This window comes from Schistocerca piceifrons, chromosome 6 (genome assembly GCF_021461385.2).
Source record: "Schistocerca piceifrons isolate TAMUIC-IGC-003096 chromosome 6, iqSchPice1.1, whole genome shotgun sequence".
NCBI classification, from domain to species: domain Eukaryota; kingdom Metazoa; phylum Arthropoda; class Insecta; order Orthoptera; family Acrididae; genus Schistocerca; species Schistocerca piceifrons.
Genome location: NC_060143.1, coordinates 342,100,015 through 342,126,897, shown reverse-complemented (window position 1 = coordinate 342,126,897; position 26,883 = coordinate 342,100,015). Strand labels below are relative to the sequence as shown.

The window sequence follows — 26,883 nt, the reverse complement described above, 5'->3', positions numbered from 1 at the left end:
GTCCGTTAAAAAAAAAAGTCTCGAAGAGAAGCACTTCAACTCGGATGACGAATTAAAGGACACAGTGGAGGACTGCCTCCCGTAACAGCCACAGGAATTCTGGCAACAGAGACTTGTCCAGCTCGTGAAATAGTGGGATGGATGTGCTCAGGCCGCTGGTGATTATGTTTCCTTATACCTACAATGTTTTTTCGTACCGTTTATTTTGCACACCCCTCATATTTCGTTTCATCTTCGTATCCGAGGTAGTGCTGCGAGGTTAACTGATTTGATTTGCTTAGTTGTTTTAGTTGGGTGTGCCGCTAATGTTCCTTGAATCTATGTGCGACTATTCTAATATTGCGCCCCACGTGAATCATGGCACATCCGCATTTGAAACGCAGAGGATGTGCTCTTCACAGAATATCAATGCCGGCTCTGAAACAAAAAGAGCGTTGAAGTGCGTAGGTGTCGTTGGGAGTCGACCTCAGCTATAAATAACTGCACAAATCCAACAGTAGTTTATAATCTGATTGGAGCCCAGGTATCTATCACACATAATAGCCCAACTCGCAACATCTGATGAAGACAGATCTGTTGTCGAAATATTATGCATAAAATGGAAATAATAACTCGGCGGAACATATTGAAGCACACCTTTAAGTCGTTTGCCTCTTAAAAATGAAAATCTGTATAAGAACTTTTGACTTATTCGACAATCGTGAGGACCATTTCATGCTGAATCTGATGAAAAATCATTAGTACATGTCTTTTATTGTAAACTAGCCTTCTCCCAGCAGTTCTCCTCCCCCTATATTTGTTCGACACGTATGTTGAACACACCTCCCCCTGCTTCTCCTCTTTGTGTCCACCTTTTCTTCCCTCTGTCTGTCCACCTCATCCTCCTGTCTCTATGTCTTCTGCTCCACATTTTCTGCCTCTTCATCTGCTCCTCTCTCTTCTTGTCCATGTGCTCCAAACCATCTCTGCCCCCACCCTCTCTCCTTCCATCTCTGACCCCCTTTCTGTAAAGCAGGTCAATATTACACACACAACACGCCTGTATTGAAGGGCAGGCTATAACTTCAGGGCTCGAAAATCATTTATTTCCGCCTGACATACAGGCCACCTTGCATAAGAAGTCAATACTGCTCCAACACAACTCACCTGCCAAGCAAGTCAGCCTACGTGCCAGGACTTGGAAAGCTGTTTCTTGCCCCTGACATATAGACTGCCCTGTGAAACAGGTTGATTTGGCAAGCCAATCCTGTTCCTATGTAACATGCCTCTCATGCAGGGTAGCCTACATGCCAGGACCTGGCAAAAGCATGGTTTTCCCATATCTTTGCTCCTATTGAGACTAGGTTATGAACCCAACAGTGCTAATACTCATGAGGCCTGCTGTTTCTGGTCCATATTTGGTTCAAATCGATCCACGGGTTTAGATACGCTCTGTTTTATATACACAGGGTGCTCAGAAGAAAGTGTCAGATACTTTTGAGAGGTGATAGTGCTCATCCAAACCAGAAAAATAAGTCCATTAAACATGGGACCAGAAATGAATACTTTGATAAACAGGTGTGTACAGTAGGTCTTCAATGTGGCGTGACAGTGCAACCCTCTGCCCTCTGGCGTAAGGAATGACACACCCTTTGAAGTAAACCCAGTTATTGTAGCTGCATGCACGATTTGAAGACACGACCCTGTAGTGTCCACACTTCATTGATTTGCGTGACGTCCCCATAACCAAAAGTCTAGCAGATTGATGTCTGGAGAACAAACAGGCCAAGGTGTGGGGTGCATCTGACCAATCCAGTGGTCCTGAAATGTCTGTCAGATGTTCGTGCACATTGTAATGAAAGTGTACCAGTGCGCCATCATGCATCAACCACAATTGTATTCGTTCGGACAATGGCACAGCCTCCAGCAAGGTAGGTAATACATTGACGAGAAAGTCCAGATAATGCACCCCAGTTAACCTTTGTGGTAGCACCTATGTCCCTATTAATATATCGCCAAGAGTGCCTGCCCATATCTTGATTGAGAATCGGTGTTGATGCCTTCTTTCCTGAATTACTTGGGGATTTGCATCTACCCATATATGCTCGTTACTGAAATTCATAACACATCTCTTGTGAACTCTGCCCCATCTGTAAATAAAATCTTGGATGTGAACGGTGCATTTGCGGCTCACTTCTGCAACAGCCATTGACAGAACCGCCGTCTTCCACGGTAGTCCAATGGCCTTAGGGCCTGAACGCGCTGTAGATGATACAGGTACAGCAATTTTTCATGAAATAACCCCCAGATAAGAGAGAGACATGCTTTCTGTTGCTGCCAATCACCTTACACTGATCCCAGGGGTTTATTCCACCGAAAGCAACACACACACTCCCTGTTAGGTGTGCGGAGCCTTACACGGTCAAAGGTGCAAAGGTACCACTGTCCCTCAGGAGCCAAACAGCTTATCAGAAGGCACTCTGCACTGTGGATGTTTTTCAGCAACGTCAATTTCCCATTTGCTAAACCATAGTGGAATATCATTTCCGCCATTTCACTTGACAAGTAGTAGGCTTCCACGAAAACAAGTGGTGGAAGAGTGAAAATGTAAATGTACGACACCACATGTACGCACAAGCAGCGCAATAACAGTAAAAACGTAAATCAATCCGCACTTGGGAGAATGTATAATACCATGATACGTACCCAGGATTGACAGTACTGTACAATAAGGCACACAAACACGACGAAAACTAACGTAGCCTATAACAAGACTAACCACACACTATTAGTAAAGTACTGTGAATAAGACATCGTAACACCCAGACGGCGCATCTGACGGAACACCAATGCAACGACTGTGCTAATATCCGCAAATGTGTGTTTATCTATGAAAGTATGCATTTCTGTACCCATGTTCATCGGGCTTACTATTCTTGTTCCGATGAGTACTACTACCTTTCAAAGTGTTCGACACTTTTTGAACAACCTATATATTCTTGTTTTATGACATACTAGCGACCCACCCCGACTTCATAAATATTAGCACTAACTACAGCTGGGCGAATTGATTATAAGATGTATAGATATTCACAAACCTTCCTTGTGAATCAATCTATTAGTGAAACTGCATCGAAATTCGTTAAGTAGTATCTGAGATTAACCTTCACACGCAGACAAAAAGTCGTAGTGAGGGGACTAACTTATAATACGTATAGATCTTAGTCAGGTTTCACTGGTCTCTAGAACGGTGGCGGCTGTGATTTTACTGTGTTTTCCGCCACAGACCGCCACCTCTCTAGATAACCAGCTTGTACCTCCCATGACTGCTACGAGGTTATCACTCCAATGCCTATGTTAATCTGTATGCTTGTAACCAGAAAGTCTAATAAAGTTCTGGCTCCTGAGAAGCACTAGCTCATTCAGCAACACCCGTGGTGCTTGGGCGGTATTTTACTGCTAGATTTACATCCCAGGCCTGTTTCCAGGAGAACCTGAAAACCTCTGTCGCCTTTGTTGACCTTATGAGAGCATATGACGCCGTCTGGAAGGAAGGGATGATTTACAAATTACTAAAAATAATTGAATGCCAAACGAGAGCATTTATGATTAATAACATAGAAATAATCAATACTCTCATGTTTGTTTGAGTAAAAATAGAAGCTGTGTAACAAAACTAAGTAATGGCCTGCCATAGGGCTCAGATCGCGCTCCTCTCCTCTTCAATGTTTATATTTCTGACCTTCGAGAAAGATGTTCAAGGAAATTCTAGTTTACAGACGATATCACTCTGGCTTGTCAATCAAAAGAGCTTGGTCAGTCGGAGGGATCGCTAACAGATGACTTAGCGGCTCTTAATTCAAATTTCAAAAAAATAGCGGCTGAAGCCCATTATCTGCAAGAGCGAAATTTGTACGTTTCATATTAACAACAAACAGGCTAACACAGAGCTCAAGATGCAGTTTGATGGCAATATTCTCAGTCAGAAGTATCCCAAGTATCTCGGCATCATACGTGACTGCCCTTTGTCTTATAAAAACATTTGGAAAATACATCAGCCAAGATAAAAAGACACAGTCCTCGAGAGTCGTCAACATACGAGGGCTGTAACGGGCAGTTCTATTTGACTCCTGACAATATGTTTTAGTATGTTGACGACTCCCAAGGATTGTGTGTCTTAATTCATTGTTCCCCCGTGGATTTTGATGACTTTATCCTATCAGATGTGGCTTGTCATTTGGTATCCGGTCTGGTTTTTTTGACAGAAATTTGGTGATGTTTTACTGATCGTGCACGGTTCGGATAGGGTGCTTGTCTGCCGGTTCATCCCTCGTTTTACCGAGGAGTGACTTGTTTTTATATGCATCTGCACCTTGGAAGTCTTGGCAAACCATGTATTAGTTTTATATGACTTGAAGATATACCTCCAGGGTATAAAACCGGTCGTCATACAGGGAAAAACAGAATAAACCGCTATTGCGGGCTTGGAATCTCACTCAGTAAAGTGTAGACTATTTTAAATTGTTTGATTGTCCTTCACAAATATGGAGCAGTTAACAATACATACATTACAGACTCATTAGTACGAGAGTAATCCCAAAAGTAAGGACTCCTATTTTTTTATAAGAACATAGACCTGTCTATTTCTACAATGGTTTACATCAGTTTACAGCTTGAGCATTCAGCTATTTTTCGAAGTAATCACCATTTCTATCGCTGCATTTTTGTAGACGCTGTGGCAGTTTTTGTATGCCCACGTCAACCCAGCTCGCCGCCATGCTGTTCAGAGAGCTACGAACCTCTTCCTTCACCTCGTCGTCGGAGCTGAATCGTTGGGACCACAATTAACGCTGATAGGTACTGTGAGACTCTGAAAAAACTGCAATTCAGAACCGGAGAAGGGGAATGTTGGGCAAGGGCGTACACATTCTCCATGACAACGCTCGCCCACACATCGCACGGCAAACCGTTGCTCTCCTTCAACAGTTTCAGTGGAACATAATCACCGACACACTCTGTAGTCCTGACTTGGCGCCCAGTGACCATCACCTGTTCCCTAGGTTGAAAGAATGTTTGACCGGAAAGCGATTCACCTCCGACGACGAGGTGAAAGAAGAGGTTCATAACTTTCTGAACAGCATGGCGAAGATCTGGTATGATGTGGGCTTACAAAAACTGCCACAACGTCTACAAAAATGCATCGACAGAAATGGTGATTATGTCGAAAAATAGCTGAATGTTCAAGCTATAAACTGATGTAAACCATTGTAGAAATAAACAGGTCTATGTACTTATAAAAAATAGGAGACGTTATTTCTGGGATTCTAACAATACCACCACTTGCAAAGTAGGTTAGAAATCAGATTAATAATGTTGCTCACGCAGCATATGTTCGCTTTATTGGGCAACAACAAAATTATTGACTGTGGATGGTATCGTCAGAATGGAAATAATGGAGTCACTGTAAAAAAGTCATTCATTGGGCGCTTATCTTGAATGGATTCCCACGTACATTTCGTCGAAGTTGTTATGGCTCATCTTGTTGATTCTAGGGTGATTCCACTGACTGCTAGAAGGTCCAGATCTGTATTTCAGCAATATTTGAAGACCTAACAAATGCGTTTTTCAGGAAATTCTTAATGATCAAACAATCCCAGATCAGAACAATGGTGTGGTAGAAATAATTTTTGACTTGGTGTTCACGATCAACAATTTTATTAAGCTTCTTGTAAATTCACATATACTTCACCTTAATTGTCACACCATCAAGAAAACAGTTTTGTATCAATCTTCATGTATTTAATTTCCACTTTAACCAAACACAAGACTTGACTGTTCTTTTACAAAGCGAAATAACAACTTCTGCAGAGTGAAACAAAGACTGCACTGTGCGCATTCGCGCCAAAACGGTTACAAGTAAGCCAAAAATTATGACACGCTCACAGAAATGAATACACACAAGAACCATATCACTGTAATATATCGATACATCGGAGTACCTATACATTATTAAAACCAAATGTGAATATTGTCACAAAATATGTCTGTTACCTCGCAGAAAAGTAGTACGATATTACTGGTATCGAGAACTGGGGTTGGAGTGCCGTAATGGTCATGTAAATAAAGAACCATTACAGGATTACCCTTGTATAAACCGTATATCATACGCGCAAACCTCCCTTGTGAATTGAGGATATCTCTTAGTGAAAACCGTATCAAAATCATTGCAGTAGTTCCTGAGATTAGAAGTAAGACACATACAGAAAAACGCGAGACTTTGATTTGTAATACGTATACAGGGTGTTACAAAAAGGTACGGCCAAACTTTCAGGAAACATTCCTCACACACAAAGAAAGAAAATATGTTATGTGGACATGTGTCCGGAAACGCTTACTTTCCATGTTAGAGCTCATTTTATTACTTCTCTTCAAATCACATTAATCATGGAATGGAAACACACAGCAACAGAACGTACCAGCGTGACTTCAAACGCTTTGTTACAGGAAATGTTCAAAATGTCCTCCGTTAGCGAGGATACATGCATCCACCCTCCATCGCATGGAATCCCTGATGCGCTGATGCAGCCCTGGAGAATGGCGTATTATATCACAGCCGTCCACAATACGAACACGAAGAGTCTCTACATTTGGTACCGGGGTTGCGTAGACAAGAGCTTTCAAATGCCCCCATAAATGAAAGTCAAGAGGGTTGAGGTGGAGGCCATGGAATTGGTACGCCTCTACCAATCCATCGGTCACCGAATCTGTTGTTGAGAAGCGTACGAACACTTCGACTGAAAAGTGCACGAGCTCCATCGTGCATGAACCACATGTTGTGTCGTACTTGTAAAGGCACATGTTCTAGCAGCACGGGTAGAGTATCCCGTATGAGATCATGATAATTTGCTCCATTGAGCGTAGGTGGAAGAACATGGGGCCCAATCAAGACATCACCAACAATGCCTGCCCAAACGTTCACAGAAAATGTGTGTTGATGACGTGATTGCACAATTGCGTGCGGATTCTCGGCAGTCCACACATGTTGATTGTGAAAATTTACAATTTGATCACGTTGGAATGAAGCCTCATCCGTAAAGAGAACATTTGCACTGAAATGAGGATTGACACATTGTTGGCTGAACCATTGGCAGAAGTGTACCCGTGGAGGCCAATCAGCTGCTGATAGTGCCTGCACACGCTGTACATGGTACGGAAACAAGTGGTTCTCCCGTAGCACTCTCCATACAGTGGCGTGGTCAACGTTACCTTGTACAGCAGCAACTTCTCTGACGCTGACATTAGGGTTATCGTCAACTGCACGAAGAATTGCCTCGTCCATTGCAGGTGTCCTCGTCGTTCTAGGTCTTCCCCAGTCGCGAGTCATAGGCTGGAATGTTCCGTGCTCCCTAAGACGTCGATCAATTGCTTCGAACGTGTTCCTGTCGGGACACCTTCGTTCTGGAAATCTGTCTCGATACAAACGTACCGCGCCACGGCTATTTCCCCGTGCTAATCCATACATCAAATGGGCATCTGCCAACGCCGCATTTGTAAACATTGCACTGACTACAAAACCAGATTGTGATGAACACTAACCTGTTGATGCTACGTACTGATGTGCTTGATGCTAGTACTGTAGAGCAATGAGTCGCATCTCAACACAAGCACCGAAGTCAACATTACCGTCCATCAATTGGGCCAACTTGCGGTGAATCGAGGAAGTACAGTACATACTGACGAAACTAAAATGAGCTCTAACATGTAAATTAAGCGTTTGCGGACACGTATCCACATAACATCTTTTCTTTATTTGTGTGTGACGAATGTTTCCTGAAAGTTTGGCCGTACCTTTTTGTAATACCCTGTAGATTCTATATCTTCGAACATCTTCTCACCACCGAACTTTGGAACAGAACGTATATATAATTTAACGTGTTTTTGTGTCAGCCTTTTTATGTCAGTTTTTTTCCTGTTGCGTTGCGTTTATTTGGTCGTAGCTGGTGTCTGAGTCTGACACTTTTGCTGTAGAATGTAGGGAAGCAGCGAGCGCCGCAGCCGCCACGCTGCCGTGTGTAACGCGCTGTTGGCGCTTGCCGTGTTGCAGCTCGCCGAGTTACCAGGCGGCGGCGAAGCGCAACCACAGCGGCGCAGGGCTCGACCCGTACGCGGGTTCTGCGCCCGCCTCCGCCGCCGCCTCGGCGCAGCCCCCAGGGTCTGCCGCCACGCACTCCGGCGTCATCCTCGAGCCCGCCAACATCGACACGGCCAAGCTAGGTAAGCCGCACCGCAAATTCACTTTGGAAAAGTTCACACTTGGGCTGTCCACAAAACATTCCACCTCGAAAATCTCGTTGTCATTGTAATCATGTTTGTCATGTAACGGTTTTTTTATCGGAGGGAAGAGGAAGAGCTCACTTGGTATCGTAGCACAATAGCGGAGGGTAGGGGATGGGGTGGTTGCAAAAATTTGATAGCTCGAAGCAGCAGCATAATGTTACTGTGCCCTGATCCCCCTTTCAAAAGCTTCCCACGAGGCTTCGTCTTAAAAGCTTGCCCTGATTTCATCACAAGGCTTCGCTGATATGCTCCTGTGACAGTTTGCCCCTTATAGGCATAATATGTTAGTATGTACCACATTATCTGGTTCAGTGATTCATTGGTGGTCAGCACAGAAGCTCAGCTTGTTTCGTCAGCAGTTAGGCCACTCTCCGTACACAGGCTGATTTAGCTGCCGCTACCAATGTCGTTTCATGCAACCCGCACTACGTCTGTATCAGGAATGGTATCCAGGTATCCAGGCAGACGATATGGGTTACCACTCAGAGGTTTGGGTGACTGTTAGTGTTGTGTACATGGTTCCGAGTAGTCAGCGCATACACAACTTTCCCACTAGAACGCGCCCCGCTAAGCACAACAGCGCAGGCGCAGCGCTCGTCCGTCTCCGCACTACGAGATGGCGCTGCCATAGAGACGGACCAAATTCTGCTTCCGCCGATCCGCGTATTAATATGTAACGCAGCCAATGAGATTGCTGCTAACGTACAACCTTTTCTCCTCGTGGATCACACTCGCGTAGTGATACATGAACGCGCGAGGTATTATAACGAGTGTACAGACCTCCGATTAGTAAGTCTGCATTTGTCTGCACCAGTCTGTTCCATTCTACCTTTGTCTGTACCAGTCTATAGTCAAGTTTCAGTCTGCGCCTAATAAGATTAGCGTATTCCTGTACATAGCCATGAAGATAAATGGATAGACACTTTTGTCAAGTATCAGAGATATATGTGAGAATAAGATTAACGTACCAAAACCAAAGGAACTTCAGATTGTCAATTTTAAATAGCATCCCGAACCAAGTTAAGTAATTTTTATGCGTCTTATTAAAATAATAAATTTGTGTGAAAATTAATCAAGTTCTGTTTAAAGGTGGTCACTGTCAATCTGCTACTCTAAGCGCGCAAGTGGCATTTCTATCGTGACCTAACGGCAGATGATAAACATGCCACGATAAGACCACGAGACATATTGCTGACACTCGCCTACTTCGTTAGAGCGGCAAGTCAAATAATCTGATGGTGTTTGTACTGAGGGTCTTACGGTACGCACACCACAGTAAGCAAACGTAACTGTACTGTAACTGGTCATGAGTTACACGGTATTTTGGACCTTACTTCTACCGCACTTATCCAAGTGCCCCCACTCTTCCTTTTTGTAATTAGCGGTGTAGTCACACAGGTTTCGGATGTCTCTTTAAGTTTTCTTTCGTTTATACTGGTTAATCTTTCATAAGTGCTCCAGAAACGTTGCCCTATAACATGTGTTTCACCATCGGAAACAGCGATATTAACAGGAGATATCAAAAACTACATCATGGAAGTAACAACTTTCCAATATGTGGCCCAAAGATTAATATACAGGTTGGTCGGAAATTCCCGTTACAGACTTCTAGGATTGTAGAGGGGAGTGAGTACATCGTATTTTGAATAGGAACCCATGTCCGGAAACGTCATCCAGCGGGACTACAGAGCGTCAGAGTTATAGGCGCGGGCGTCTGTAAATGTACGTATACACGGGCTGATTCCGTGATGATGTTACAGATTTCCTAGGCCGATGGAGAACGAGAAATGTATTAAGAAGTAAGGATCCCTGCACTGGAAACGAACGAGTCGAAAGTTATAAACGAAAACCATTCTGATACCTCTGACGGTTGAATACATGTACCGGCTGTTGTGTTGCGAAGAGTGTAGAGTTGGTAAATTTCAATGGTGCTAGTGTGGACAAAAACGGGAAAAACGTCCAATAAACGTGGGCTCTAAAGTGCGTACCTTAACAGCTATAAACACTTGCTCAGTAGAGGAAATGTGTTTCACATTAGCGAAGATCAACGAATGGTCATAGCTCCTCAGGTATGCAATTTAAAGCCCACCTTTATTGGACATTTTTTTCTCGTTTTTGTCCACAATACAACCACTGAAAGTTACCAGCCCCTACACTTTTCGCAACATAAGAACCGGTACATGTATTCAACTGTCAGAGGTATCAGAACGGTTTTTCTTTATAGCTTTCGACTCGTTCGTTTCCCGTACCGGGATCCTTGCTTCAGACTAATACATCTATCCTTCTCCATCATCCTATAAAGTCTGTAACATCATCACGGAATCTCCCCGTGTATACGTACATTTACAGACGCCCGCGCCTATAACTTTGACGCTCTGTAGTCTCGCTGGATGACGTTTCCGGACATGGGTTCCTATTCAAAATATAATGTACTCACCCCCCTCTACAAGTGCTAGAAGTTTGTAACGGGAATTTCCGACTACCCTGTATGACACGCCGTGTTAATATGCTAAAGTTGTTTCATAAAAGAAATTTGTACGATACTTCTAAGATGTTTTTGTGTAGTTTACCAGTCATTCTGCAAGATTTTGACAATGTGCTGAAGTAGTTTCTCCAACAAAATTATTTTGTAGGAGAGGTCTAAGACGCCTTCCTACAACTTTATCGCCTATTCTGCGATATTTTGACAGCATGTTTCACTTCTCCAGAGAGAAGTCGCGATGAAACTGGTAAGTGGTGCTCAGTTAAGAAAAGAAAGTGGTAAAATGCCAGACGGGAAATCCAAACGTCTCGGGTTCGATCCCCAGTCAATCCTAGATGTTTTATGTGTCACTTATCACTACATACACCTCTGGATATGTTAGGTGATGTGAAAAATACACAGTTAAATCGAGGTTCGGAATCCACGTTCAGCTGCAGGTCCCTCTAGAACTGGCTGAGTGAATCAGTTCAAAGGTCGGAGGAACGCAATGGCATACCGCACCATGCGTTGTAAAGCACTGTGCTGTTCAAAACAGTCTTCGGACTGATGATTGCTTTACATTTTAGCTTGTACACTATGACAGTTCCAAAAAACACCTTGCCGCATGATGGATATGCCGACTGTTTCGGTGGTAGTGAATCCGCAGGTTTCCGCTGCTGTGTATGAGGCTGGTTTTTTTCTGATTCGATGCGGCTGAAAATTACTTCGTCGCCTCTACCGACCTCTAGCGCTTGCACAGTACGTCCTCGGTCTCTGTTTTCCCTTAGTTTTTACCTTCTACATCTCTCTTGTAGTACCATTCAAGTTATTCCCTGATGTTTTAACAGAGACCCTTTCTTCTTAGTGTTTCCATACATTCATTCCCTCGCCGATTCTGCGGAAAATTTCTTCATTAATTGTTTTACAGTCCACCTAATTTTCAACGTCCTTATATAGCACTACATCTCTAACGCTTCGAGTTTCTCCTCCGGTTGTCCCACAGTCCCACATTCACTACACAAAATGTTATGCCCCAAACGGACATTCTCAGAATTTTCTTCCTCTGTTTAAGGCCTATGTTTGACGCTTTAGCCCTGCAACAGTTCTCTTGGCCAGGAACGCCTTCTTTACCTGTGCTAATCTGCTTTCTATGTGTTCCTTACTGCGTCCTTCTTGTCTTATTTTCCTTTCAAGGTTGCAGAATTCATTAACTTCGTAGCCCCCAGTTTTGACGTTAGTTTCATCGTTAATCTTATTTTTCCTAACCGTCGTTGCTTCGGCTTATCCTCAGATCAGTATTTTGCTCTGCTCAATCTATTCAGCGTGCCCTGTTTTTCTTCCACTTTCACTGAAGATACAAACGTTATCAGTGAATCTTATCATTAATATCCTTTCACCCTGAATATGAATCCCATTCCTGAACCTATTTCTATATTCGTCATTGGTGCTGAGCGTATTTTGCATTGTGATGAAAGGGTGTAGTGAATTTCGGTGAGTATCTGCCATTTTTGTTGATGACGAAACGAGTGTGGCAGATGTTTTAAAAGTTTCGTGAAATATGTTGCAGAGTGGGTTGCGCATCTTTTCTATTCCAACGATCAGCCAGCCACAGCTTCTAAAGTATCCTTTTAATTCTTTTCTCTATTTTTTTGCTTATGCCTGTTGGTTTTCATTGGGACAACGTACGTGATTTTCAAAGTTGTTTGGTTGTTTGTGTGTGTGTTTGTGTTTTAGGGCGTTATTTACGTTTGTCCTTGTAGTGGAAGCTTTTAACAATACTGCGCCCTTTACTCACATTCGAGTCTGCCCCGGTAGCTGAGTGGTCAGCGCGACAGAATGTCAATCCTAAAGGCCCGGGTTCGATTCCCGGCTGGGCCGGAGATTTTGTCCTAATGATCATTATTTCATCCCAATCGACGCGCAAGTCGCCCAAGTGCCGTTAAATCGGAAGACTTTCACCCGGCGTACAGTCTACCCGACGGGAGGCCTTAGTCACAAGTCATTATTATTATATTTTCCACATACGTCTCATAAAATTCGTTAGGATCCCACTTCCCTCCATGATTTTAGAAATTCTGTCATGATATTATCTAAATGTAATTCTGGATCCCCTGTATCTTCCAAATCGACTTCCATTTCTTCTTCTAACACGTCAGCGGACAGTTTCTCCCCCTCCTAGAGACCTTCGATGTACTCTGTCTACCCATCCGCTCTCTCCTCTACGCTTAACAGGTGAATTCTTCGTGCAGCTTTGATGCTCACACTTTTGCTTTTAATTTCCTGTAACGTTGTTTCAACTTTTCTACATGCTGAATCTTTGCTTCCGACGATCATTTCGTTTTTATATTTCTTCAGGCTCACAGTGATACACCAAGCACTCTTTTATGGTGATTAGGCGCCTAAGAAAGTCATCTGGCAACATACCCGCAGCTGACTCGGTTTGGCGAGCTTTCTGAATGAGTGTGAACTGTCTCGGAACCTTTGTCCGTTCAAAATGTTACAATATTTTGTAAATCGATCGATGGCTGAATCTGACTTTTTCCAGTGCCGCCTCGACTGTAACACGCAGGCCTTCCAACACCAAGGCCTCCACTTCTTGCAGTCCCCACTTTTATACTAAGAGATTACTGGTCACCTCATTTTTTGTCGTTTAGACTTGTCTGACCACAATGGAATTGTCTGCGCAACCTAACCACTGTCTCATATGATGGCGCACTGTCGCCGTGCACTTTCACCAACTCAGCATGAACTGTTAAAGCCGGCCGTTGTGGCCGAGCGGTTCTAGGCGTTGCAGTCTGGAACCGCGCGACCGCTACGGTCGCAGGTTCGAATCCTGCCTCGGGTATGGATGTGTGTGATGTCTTTAGGTTAGTTAGGTTTAAGAAGTTCTAAGTTCTGGGGGACTGATGACCTCAGAAGTTAAGTCCCATAGTGCTCAGAGCCGTTTGAGAGCCATTTGAACTGTTGCAGTGTTGTTCCCGTCTAAATGTAGAAAACGGATTACCGCACGACACTTCACTTCGTCCGTGGACTAAGCCATGTTGCTTCCTCCAGTAGCGTATTACTTACTGTGGCGCGGGTCTTGCATTGCATACCAGGACTGCAGTCTGCACTGTCAAACTGGGCGAATGGTTATCGTCGCTGCCCTCGGTACGGAAAGACTTGGACTCGATTCCCGGTACTTCCTCGGATTTTTCTCTGGCAGGAGAGACTGGAATGTCGTCCACACTACCTACTGAGGCAAAACGAAAATTTGCGTGAATAAAGAAGCAGTGGTATCATCATGATCCATTTACTGGCAACAATAGCTGGAGGGGTGGCGACATGCTGATCACATGTTCCACGATCACACGAGGGGCATACAGTAACACGAAACACTTTCTTTTTTTAAGCAGATTGGTTCTGTTCAGAATTCCAGTACACCATATCATTCCACCATTTCAACTAAAAAACCCTATTTTCCAGCATAGTCTCTGTTCAGTACGATGGTCTTACGCCATCTTCTTGGGAGCGCCTCTAAGGGCGCATGCAAGAACTCTCTGGTCGACGTCGGAGCAAACGTCTTGCTGCATCAATAATCTCCCCATCATCCACGTACTGCTTCCCGTTGTAACTTCCCCTTTTATATTGATGATTATTAATGAATGACGCTCTGGCTCCGGCTAGCTCGCGGTAGAATGTTTGCGAGGAAAGTCACAAAAAAGAATTGTCTTGCTGCACTGTATTTACGCCGAGCGCGTGTGAGTTGCACCGGTTCACTCAGATGAATATTTGCTCCCCGACGTGTACGAGCCTAGCTACACATAAATGCATACAAACTGAGATTATTGCCCTAATCATGACTGCAGTGTATAAACATGCAGAGTTTATCTATGAAAGTTTATAATTCGCGTGAGCTAATTAGTCTGAATCAGTATGGTAACTTTCTAGAACGCCAAAGAACATCTATGAATGCTGCGCTCTGTAGATAATCTATGTTGTCGCCCAGATAAATGTTTCATGAACACGTAATATTACATGGGTTTAAAGAAATGCCAAACACTGTAAATTCACTTTATGTTGGATTATTCTAGTCTATGCACATCCTATCATTGTCTTAAAAAAGTAACCTTTCTTTCAGATGGGTGGAATTAGTTACGTAAATTCAGCCAAAGAGTTTACGGCAAGATACAGATTACGCTATTTACTTTAACGCAATTTAGGTATATTCCTCACCGTTTACAATATGCATCACTCACTATCAGTTGAATTATTAATTGTCTATCGCATTAGGTCTAAGTTCAAACTTTCGTTGACAGTGATCAAATTAAGAAAATATATTCGGTCATTTTCCTAGCTTGAATTACTTCAAAGATATTTTAAAAGTTGCTGATTCACCTCTCAGTTTTTAATCATTTCTAACAGCTCGCAAATCTTCAAAATGTAACAAACCATCTCGTATCGCCTACCAATATTACGTACGATTGCACAAGTTCAGTTACGACACGACAAGGCAAGCGCCAGAAGCACATTAACAATGTACAACTTTAGCTTTAGTATTTCGCAGTGTACTCAAAGAGTACTCACAAGGAGTATTCTTGGAGGTCACTTGTTATACTCCATGATCTACAAGTCTACTACTTTGCGATCTATTATTATTTTATCTTGAAACTAATGGATTATATTTCTTTTTTATTCTTTTTCAAAACATTAAGTTTTAAGGGACAGTAGGATGAATGAGGAAGAACAGTCCATTGAAAATTTGTGAGCTCCTCTCTGGTGGGTAGATTTGTATGACGCCTTGCGTTGTCATGGGGAAAGGGAAATTCATTTGCATTTCTTTGGCGACGAATACACTAAAGATTTTTCTTCTATTTCCTGAGGGTAGCGCAATACAGTTCCGAGTTGATCTTTACACCATGAAGGAGAACATCAAGCAGAATAACCTCTTCAGGGTCCCAGAAGACCGTCGCCATGATATTACCGACTGAGGGGGCGTCTTTGAACTTTCCATCGGAGGAGAAGTGATGTGCGTCTGTCTGTGGATTGCCGTTTTGTGTCATCGCCCGTGACGATGTTCCACAAAAAGTTATCACGATCGGCCACGTAAAGCGCAAGCAATTCAACACAGATGGTCCTTCGTTGTTCTTTACAGTGTTTTGTTAGGCGGCGAGGAACCCAGTGGCCATACACCTTTGAGTACCCCAACTGGTTGTCGACTGAGTCAGCACTAGAGACGTCCAGCTGAGTAGCGAGGCGTATGATTGTGATGCGTCGATCACCTCGAATGTTCGTGTCCACACGTTCCAACATTGCAGGAGTGACAGCTGTGTGCGGGCGGCCGGCACATGGTAGATCGGACAGGTTTACGCGACCTTGTTGCGATGATGACAGACGCCTTGTCCAACGACTCACCGTGCTTTTGTCCAATGCCAGGTCTCCGTAGACATTCTACAAGCCTTTGAATGCCTGCGATGCTATGGTTTTCCTCCAAAAGGAACTCATGAAAGCTCTCTGCTTGGAATACACCTCATTACGGACATCACCTCGAACGCTACGTATAGCGCCTCCACCTATCCGAACTTCATGAAACTATAAGAGCTGAAACGGTCATATTCCGCGATGTACCACAACAAATTCAGAATTTTTTCAAAAGAAATTAGCCGAAGGAAATGTGTTCCATTACCTATTGAACGTCCCTCTTAGATCGCTCCTCGTAGTGCCTTGTAGTCATCAGTCGACCAGTCAGAGCGGACCTAAGGCTTTTTGTGCGAGTGGAACATTTACCATCGTAAAAACTTGACAGATGAAACGATTTGAAATGTTCTACTGTCGTAGATTGTTGCAGATTAGGTGGACGTTTAAATACCAAGAATAATACGTGGGAAAGAAGGTCTATCAAAGACACCAGAAGAAGGGACAGGTAGTGGGACTCCTACTGTGCCATTAATGAACAGACAGATTTCGCTTGAAAGGGCGATGGAGGGGAAAAGCGGTAGCAGCGGACAGAGGCTAGACTAAACTCAACACATTATAGAGGACGGTGTAGTGACTGCGTAGATATGGAAGCATTAGCACGAGATAGGGGAAGGCGTACAGCATGCAGCCAGGAGAAAGACAGATACCAAAAAATGAACTGAAAAGAAAATTATAAACTGATTCCAAGCCAGAGAATATGTAGTGCAGCACTTCCGCACGCAGTTATCAAGCCACATTGTCTTAAGAATGTCATAAAACGCATAACAAACATTAATGCAGAGGAGCGTCATAGACCACTTGAAAAGCACCAATTCTTTCGAAGCTCCTCGATGTATCCAGATCCACGAAAGTTCCTTGCCCAATTAATACTGACAGACACAAGTGTGAACACCAAGAAAACTTAAGCTTTTCAAAAGCGAAGCCATAACTGTAATAGACCGGGTTTCAAGAGGAGGGTCACTACCTCCCAAAAATCATAATCACTATTAGTCACTAATGTAAATAAATTCTTGTGATTGTAATACATTATATACGTAGGTTGGAACTTAAATAGTGGCAACTATTTAATCACAACCGATACAAAAGTGTTACATGTTTGCACCTGTTGCTGTCTTTCAAAGTAGTCGCCAGCGTTGTGTACAACCCGTTGCCAGCGATAGAGAAGGCGTAGTATAACGTCAGCAGAGCCTGTTCTGTTGATGGTGCGAACGGAGCGAATGCCACGAAGCGGTTCCTTCATCTTCGGAATCAAATCAAATTCACAAGGACATAAGTCCGGGAAGTATGGTGGATGGTACAGTACCTCCCAGTCCCATCGACCGAATAGAACAGTCACGGCTTGCGCTGTATCCGCCCGCGCATTGTCGTGCAAAATGATGGGTGGCTCGCGTAGAAAGTGTCGCCGCTTCTTTCGCAAAGATGGTCGCAGGTAATGCTCCAAAAACGGTATACAACGTCTTCCACATCGCTGGCAACGGGTTCTACACAACGCTGGTTACTACTTTGAAGCCGGCCGCGGTGGTCTCGCGGTTCTAGGCGCGCAGTCCGGAACCGTGCGACTACTACGGTCGTAGGTTCGAATCCTGCCTCGGGCATGGATGTGTGTGATGTCCTTAGGTTAGTTAGGTTTAAGTAGTTCTAAGTTCTAGGGGACTGATAACCACAGCAGTTGAGTCCCATAGTGCTCAGAGCCATTTGAACCATTTGAACTACTTTGAAGGACAGTAACAGGTGTAAACATTTAACTCTCTTGTACCGGTTGTGAATAAATAATTGCCACTATTTAAGTTCTAACCCTCGTATTTTATTATTATTATTATTATTATTATTAAAATCCTAGGCACCAGTGACACGCTAAGCAAAGTTGAGATGGAAACAGCAAAAAATTATGAAACCTGCCCCCGCCTCCCTCTCCCGCTAAACTACACCTCTTCGGAGTACGACGTTACAGCCAGTGGCAACTAAATAAATGTAAATGTCGCGTAACATTGTTGGCTGGGGTTTCCCACGTGTTGGATTCAGCCGCAATTCCGAAAAGGTTGTTCTTGCTCTGCGCACAATTACCCCTTTCTTTGAGAATGTTGAGAATTGTATTGTATTGTATTCATATTTGTAGAGTGTAGGTGAGTGTATTGGATGCGTGTAGAGTGTATTGTTATGTTTGTGTTGTACGATGATGAGAGAAAGAAAGGGTGGAACTCGGTGTCAGGACATTATCCACTTTTCTCGATAGCACCAGCGGCCGAGCTTAACGTCCCCCTTCCGATGGACGAATCGTCAAGTGTCACAAGTCCTCACTTCACTAGGCACTGCGCGGACTTCTGGAATTTAATCTAGGACATTGGCACAAAGACTGACGATCAGTAACTTTAAGCCATCACCTCTTCTCCCCTTGCCGGCCATATACTGGCACTGAAAATTTCATCGACCATCAGGATTCGAACCGACTTATGACCGAGCAGCGCCGCACAGGTGTGCATGATCGACCTCGGCTACGAAGGCGGCTCGGTAAGTCTACGAAAAGGGCCCACATACCCACATTTCTGGGATTTCACAGAACACAGACCATTTTCTGTGTGTTAACCGCATCGAGCTACGATAACATGACCGACGTTTCGCTTTCTATTGCAAGCGACTTTGATCAAAGTGACTGTCACCGTGATTAATGCTGCCAGAAGCAATAGCCGAATGTCGTTTGTTTTATCATGTCAGGACATCGCGACGCGGTCACTTTCTTTTTGTTTTAGGGCGCAAAACTGCTATGGTCATTAGCGCCCGGTCCGTGACTTAGGAAACAGTAAAAACCGAAAGTGGAAACCAGCAGCAATGGGAACTAAACTCAAAAAATTGGAGAAACTAAAAGCAGAAGGAAGGCTTAAGAATCCACTACAGAAAGGGGTTGGTTGTCCCCAAAAAAGGCTTCAAATGACTGACGTCATTTCACTGGCACTAATAAACTCGAGAACGCGATCGGCCGAGCGCGTGTCATCTGCTAAAATTGACGATATATCAGGCGACAGCTGTAGACGGGCGCGTAACGGAGTAAAATAGGGGCACTCAATAAAAGGTGTCTTACCGTCCACAGCTGAGAGCAGTGGATTTTTTTTTTTTTTGTTGGGGTTTAAGGGCGCTCAACTGCTGAGGTCATTAGCGCCCAGTCACTGTTGTTAGAGCACATGGAATCTAGTAAAACTCAAGGGGATGGGGGGGGGGGACACCAGAAGGACCTGACAAAGATGCAGATAAAATAAGTAAAAAGGTTAGATGTCTTTGGACAAACCAGTTAAAGTTATAAAACGCAGAATACGAGCAGCTGCTCGAGCGTCATCAGCTAAAACATCTGCTAAAGTAGATGGCAGGGACAGGATAACACGAAATTGACTAAAACGGGGACACGACAATAAAACATGGCGCACTGTTAATGCCTGACCACAAGGGCACTGCGGGGCTGGGTCACCGGAGAGCAGGTAGCGGTGGCTAAACCGGCAATGCCCAATCCGCAACCTGGTCAGAAGGACCTCCTCTCGCCGAGACGGTCGGGAGGAGGTTGTCCAAGCAGTTGGGAGCGGTTTTACTGCCCGGAGCTTGTTTCCATGGAGGGATGACCAAGCATCCCACCACAACGACACAAGCCTCTTACATACATCCCCACGAACGTCAGATGACGGGACACAATGGGAGGCTGGCCGAGGCAGGAGGACTGCAGCCTTGGCTGCAGCATCCGCAGCTTCATTCCCAGGCACTCCCACATGTCTGGGAACCCACAGAAAGCTGACAGAACCACCATTATCAGCGAAAGAATGGAGGGACTGCTGTATCCGTTGAATCAAGGGATGGACCGGATAGGGAGCTCCAAGGCTCTGAAGAGCACTGAGTGAGTCAGAGCAAAGTACGTACGATGAATGGCGGTGGCGGCGGGCATACTGAACGGCCTGATGGAGAGCAAAAAGCTCGGCCGTAAAGCTCGAACATTGGTCGAGGAGCCGGTATTTAAAGGTGGCGGCCCCAACGACAAAGGCACAGCCGACACCATCGTCAGTTTTGGAGCCATCGGTGTAAATAAAGGTGTGACCGGCAAGTCGAGCACGAAGTTCGACAAACCGTGAGCAATACACTGCAGCCGGAGTACCCTCCTTCGGGAGTGAGCTGAGGTCGAGATAAATATGAACCGGAGCCTGGAGCCAAGGTGGTGTCAGGCTCTCACCCTCTCTGAAGGTGGTAGGGAGGGCAAAATCCAATTGTCGAAGCAGGCGACGGAAGTGGACTCCGGGGGGCAGCAGGGCAGACACATACAACCCGTACTGACGGTCGAGAGAATCGGCGAAGAAGGACTGGTAAGCAGGGTGGTCGGGCATAGACAACAGCCGGCAGGCATACCAACACAGCAGTACGTCGCGCCAGTAGGTCAATGGTAACTCGGCAGCTTCAGCATAAAGACTCTCGACAGGACTAGTGTAGAAGGCTCCGGTCGCAAGACGTATCCCCCGATGGTGGATGGAGTTGAGCCGGCGTAAGAGGGATGGCCGAGCGGACGAGTAGACGAAGCTCCCATAATCCAGCTTCGATCAGACTATGGACCGATACAAGCGAAGCAGGACAGTGCGATCCGCTCCCCAAGATGAACCACTAAGAACTCTGAGGACATTAAGGGAACGTGTACAACGGGCCGCCAAATAAGAGACATGTGAAGACCAACACAGTTTCCTGTCCAACGTGAGCCCTAGAAACTTAGTTGTTTCCACGAATGGGAGAACAACGGGACCGAGATGTAAGGATGGCGGAAGGAACGCTTTATATCGCCAAAAGTTGATACAAACCGTCTTCTCTTCAGAGAACCGGAAGCCATTTGCCAAGCTCCATGAGTAGAGGCTGTCTAGACAACGCTGAAGGCAGCACTCCAGGAGGCATGTTCTCTGGGCACTGCAGTAGATCACGAAGTCATCGACAAAGAGAGAGCCTGAGACATTAGATGGAATGCAATCCATAATTGGATTGATCGCGATGGCAAAAAGGGCTACGCTCAAGACGGAGCCCTGAGGCACTCCGTTCTCCTGGAGGAAGACGTCGGACAATACGGAACCCACACGTACCCTAAACTTTCGATCCGTTAAAAAGGAATCAATAAAAAGGGGCAGGCGACCGCGTAGGCCCCACCTGTGCATAGTGCAGAGGATACCTCCTCTCCAACAGGTATCATAAGCCTTCTCCAAGTCGAAGAACACAGCTACCGTTTGGCGCCTTCGCAAAAAGTTGTTCATGATGAATGTCGACAAGGTCACAAGGTGGTCAACAGCGGAGCGGCGGCGACGAAAGCCGCATTGGACATTAGTAAGTAGCCGTCGAGATTCAAGAATCCAGACTAACCGAGCATTAACCATGCTCTCCATCACCTTACAGACACAGCTTGTAAGAGAAATGGGGCGGTAACTAGAAGGAAGGTGTCTATCCTTCCCGGGTTTGGGTATAGGAACAACGACGGTGTCACGCCAATGCATGGGGACCTGACCTTCGGTCCAGACGCGATTGTAGGTACGAAGAAGGAAGCTTTTGCCCACCGGAGAAAGGTGTGCCAGCATCTGAACGTGAATGGCATCTGGCCCCGGAGCAGAGGATTGGGACAGTGCAAGCGCACGTTCGAGTTCCCGCATAGTAAAGGGGGCATTGTAAGTTTCCAGATTCAGCGAGTGGAAGGAAGCTCGCCGAGCCTCTTCTGCCTCTTTCCTGGGAAGGAAGGCAGGGTGGTAATGGGCAGAGCTTGAAACCTCCGCGAAAAAGCGACCAAAGGCGTTGGAGACAGCCACAGGATCAACAAGGACCTCATTACCTGAGGTCAGGCCAGGTACCAAGGAGTGGGCCTTAATGCCCGAAAGCCGGCGCAGGCCACCCCAAACGACGGAAGAGGGAGTAAAACTGTTTACCAGATATAGACTGGGACACTCAGATGTTTAGGACGGGTGGTAGGGACAGAGCATCGAGTGACATTATACTGACTGCACTATCCGAAAATTACCTCGAGCAATTAAACAGAGAACCGACTCATGGAGATAACATATTGGACCTACTGATAACAAACAGACCCGAACTTTTCGAATCTGTATGTACAGAACAGGGAATCAGTGATCATAAGGCCGTTGCAGCATCCCTGAATATGGAAGTTAATAGGAATATAAAAAAAAGGGAGGAAGGTTTATCTGTTTAGCAAGAGTAATAGAAGGCAGATTTCAGACTACCTAACAGATCAAAACGAAAATTTCTGTTCCGACACTGACAATGTTGAGTGTTTATGGAAAAAGTTCAAGGCAATCGTAAAATGCGTTTTAGACAGGTACGTGCCGAGTAAAACTGTGAGGGACGGGAAAAACCCACCGTGGTACAACAACAAAGTTAGGAAACTACTGCGAAAGCAAAGAGAGCTCCACTCCAAGTTTAAACGCAGCCAAAACCTCTCAGACAAACAGAAGCTAAACGATGTCAAAGTTAGCGTAAGGAGGGCTATGCGTGAAGCGTTCATTGAATTCGAAAGTAAAATTCTATGTACCGACTTGACAGAAAATCCTAGGAAGTTCTGGTCTTACGTTAAATCAGTAAGTGGCTCGAAACAGCATATCCAGACACTACGGGATGATGATGGCATTGAAACAGAGGATGACACGCGTAAAGCTGAAATACTAAACACCTTTTTCCAAAGCTGTTTCACAGAGGAAGACCGCACTGCAGTTCCTTCTCTAAATCCTCGCACAAACGAAAAAATGGCTGACATCGAAATAAGTGTCCAAGGAATAGAAAAGCAACTGGAATCACTCAATAGAGGAAAGTCCACTGGACCTGACGGGATACCAATTCGATTCTACACAGAGTACGCGAAAGAACTTGCCCCCCTTCTAACAGCCGTGTACCGCAAGTCTTTAGAGGAACGGAGGGTTCCAAATGATTGGAAAAGAGCACAGATAGTCCCAGTCTTCAAGAAGGGTCGTCGAGCAGATGCGCAAAACTATAGACCTATATCTCTTACGTCGATCTCTTGTAGAATTTTAGAACATGTTTTTTGCTCGCGTATCATGTCATTTCTGGAAACCCAGAATCTACTATGTAGGAATCAACATGGATTCCGGAAACAGCGATCGTGTGAGACCCAACTCGCCTTATTTGTTCATGAGACCCAGAAAATACTAGATACAGGCTCCCAGGTAGATGCTATTTTTCTTGACTTCCGGAAGGCGTTCGATACAGTTCCGCACTGTCGCCTGATAAACAAAGTAAGAGCCTACGGAATATCAGACCAGCTGTGTGGCTGGATTGAAGAGTTTTTAGCAAACAGAACACAGCATGTTGTTATCAATGGAGAGACGTCTACAGACGTTAAAGTAACCTCTGGCGTGCCACAGGGGAGTGTTATGGGACCATTGCTTTTCACAATATATATAAATGACTTAGTAGATAGTGTCGGAAGTTCCATGCGGCTTTTCGCGGATGATGCTGTGGTATACAGAGAAGTTGCAGCATTAGAAAATTGTAGCGAAATACAGGAAGATCTGCAGCGGATAGGCACTTGGTGCAGGGAGTGGCAACTGACCCTTAACATAGACAAATGTAATGTATTGCGAATACATAGAAAGAAGGATCCTTTATTGTATGATTATATGATGGCGGAACAAACACTGGTAGCAGTTACTTCTGTAAAATATCTGGGAGTATGCGTACGGAACGATTTGAAGTGGAATGATCATATAAAATTAATTGTTGGTAAGGCGGGTACCAGGTTGAGATTCATTGGGAGAGTGCTTAGAAAATGTAGTCCATCAACAAAGGAGGTGGCTTACAAAACACTCGTTCGACCTATACTTGAGTATTGCTCATCAGTGTGGGATCCATACCAGGTCGGGTTGACGGAGGAGATAGAGAAGATCCAAAGAAGAGCGGCGCGTTTCGTCACTGGGTTATTTGGTAACCGTGATAGCGTTACGGAGATGTTTAATAAACTCAAGTGGCAGACTCTGCAAGAGAGGCGCTCTGCATCGCGGTGTAGCTTGCTCGCCAGGTTTCGAGAGGGTGCGTTTCTGGATGAGGTATCGAATATATTGCTTCCCCCTACTTATACTTCCCGAGGAGATCACGAATGTAAAATTAGAGAGATTAGAGCGCGCACGGAGGCTTTCAGACAGTAGTTCTTCCCGCGAACCATACGCAACTGGAACAGGAAAGGGAGGTAATGACAGTGGCACGTAAAGTGCCCTCCGCCACACACCGTTGGGTGGCTTGCGGAGTATCAATGTAGATGTAGATGTAGATGTTAAAGGAGCTGGTGAAAGAGGCCCAACAAGCTTTTTTGCTGTCTTTGATGACTCTACGGCATTGGGCTCGGAGTCGTTTGTATTCAATACAATTCGCCAACGTAGGATGGCGGCGAAAGGTGCGTAAAGCACGTCGTCGAGCACAGATAGCGTCCCTACAAGCCTCGTTCCACCAGGGGACGGAAACGCGACGTGAAGAAGAGGTAGTACGAGGAATGGAACGTTCGGCAGCATTGATGACAACAGCCGTGAGGTATTCGACCTGACTGTCACAACTGAGAAAATCGTGGTCCGGAAAGGTCGCCAGGGAGGAGTAAAGTCCCCAGTCAGCTTTCGGTATGTTCCAGCGCGAAGGACGTGGGGATGGGGCGTTGTGCAGGAGACGAACGACACAGGGGAAGTGGTCGCTCGAATAGGTGTCAGAAAGGACATACCACTCGAACCGACGGGCAAGAGTGGTAGAACAGATCGAGAGGTCCAAGTGGGAGTAGGTATGAGTAGAGTCCGAGAGGAAAGTCGGGGCGCCGGTATTGAGGCAGACAAGATTGAGATGGTTGAAGACATCCGCCAAGAGTGATCCTCTTTGACAGGATGCAGGAGAGCCCCAAAGGGGATGATGGGCATTGAAGTCGCCAAACAATAAAAACGGCGGGGGAAGCTGAACGATCAGGTGCATCATGTTAGCCCGACTAACAGCAGATGACGGTGGAGTGTGGATGGTACAAACTGAAAAAGTAAAAGCAGAAAGAGTAATGCGGACAGCTATTGCTTGGAGTGGGGTGGTCAATGGGATGGGATGGTAATAGACATCGTTCCGAACGAGCAACATGACCCCACCATGAGCTGGGATACCGTCCACAGGGGTGAGGTCATACCGCTCCGAGGTATAGTGGGTAAAGGCAATAAGGTCAGTCGGGCGCAACTTGGTTTCCTGGAGACCAAGGACGAGCAGACAGTGCAGGCGGAGGAGCAGTTGTAATTCCTCCCGATTAGATCGAATACCTCTTATGTTCCAATGAAACAACGCCATCGCTAGTCAATTAGTTGGGGGAACGAGACGGGGGAAGAGCTGGTCACCTCGACGGCCGCGGAGGGCCAGATTGCGAGGGAACAACGCTACAACCGACGGGAGGCGGATCCGGTTCCATCGACTCGTCGCCAGCTGCGGCCGCTGTCCCTGGTTGTGTAGGAGGGGCAGCATCATTTGCCGATGAGAGGCCAGCTGAGCGCCTGGCAGCAGAGAGTCCCGGCGAAACTGAGGACGGCCGGGAGCAGCGACTCACGGATGGAGCGTCAGACGAAACGCGCCGGGGTGGAGAGGGGGATAGAGACTTCTTCTTGGAGGCCTTCTTGGAAGGCCGAGGAGGCACAGGGATGGTGGGCTGGACCCGAAGAAGGTCCTCACGCGCGGGGTCCGTTTTGGAACGCCGGACCTCGGAAGCTGGGGTCTGGAACGTTTCCCCGATGGACGCCTGAGAAGAGGATCGCCTCTCAGGTGGCGGGGGGAGAGGAGGAGGAGGAAGGGTGGCCCCTGGGGCAGAGGGGGCGGGGGCCACGGGGGAGGAGGATTTGGAAGGGAGGGATTTGGGAGGCGGAGGCAGAGCCCCATGATGGGCGGAGGAGGTGGAGGGGGGACAGGATAGGGGTGAGGATACAGGGAAGGAGTGGACACAACTGAGGCAAGGGAAGTGGTCAATGGCACGGGATGGAGGCGGTCATACCTCTTCCTGGCCTCAGAATAAGAGAGCCGATCCAAAGTTTTGAGTTCTTGTATCTTCTTCTCCTTCTGATATGCGGGGCAGTCTGAGGATCTAGGCGAGTGGAGGCCAGGGCAATTAATGCACCGAGGTAGTGGGGTGCATGTATGTTCCTCACGAAGAGGACGTCCACAATCGCCACAAAGGGGCTCAGCCTCACACCGTGACGACATGTGCCCTAAGCGCAAACACCGAAACAGCGCATAGGAGGCGGGACGTAAGGTCGCACATCGCACCGGTAGCACATAACCTTTACCTTCTCCGGGAGAACGTCCCCCTCGAAGGCGAGGATAAAGGCCCCGGTGTCGATGCGACGGTCTTTGGGGCCGCGCTGGACTCGCCGGACGAAATGCACGCCTCGGCGCTCCAGGTTGGCCCTGAGCTCCTCATCAGATTGTAGCAGGAGGTCACGATGAAAAAAAAACCCCTGCGTCCTATTTAGTGCCAGATGCGGGACAATGGACACTGGGATGTCCCCTAGGCGGTCGTACGCCTGGAGCGCCGCCGACTGTGTGGCGGAGGTGGTCTTGATAAGAACGGACCCTGAACGCATCTTGCTGAAAGCCTCAATTTCCCCGAAGATGTCCTCAATGTGCTGAAC

The 26,883-nt window shown here is 46.0% G+C and overlaps 1 protein-coding gene across 2 annotated transcripts in view; it reads left to right on the top strand.

Moving 5' to 3' along the window:
• Positions 1–26,883, top strand: part of LOC124802887 (NACHT domain- and WD repeat-containing protein 1) — a 598,844-nt gene that overhangs the window by 269,270 nt on the left and 302,691 nt on the right. For both annotated transcript variants that reach the window (XM_047263936.1, XM_047263935.1), the window contains exon 3: positions 8,084–8,253. In XM_047263936.1, coding sequence (XP_047119892.1) covers positions 8,084–8,253 — 170 coding nt within the window. The remainder of the gene's footprint in view (positions 1–8,083; positions 8,254–26,883) is intronic.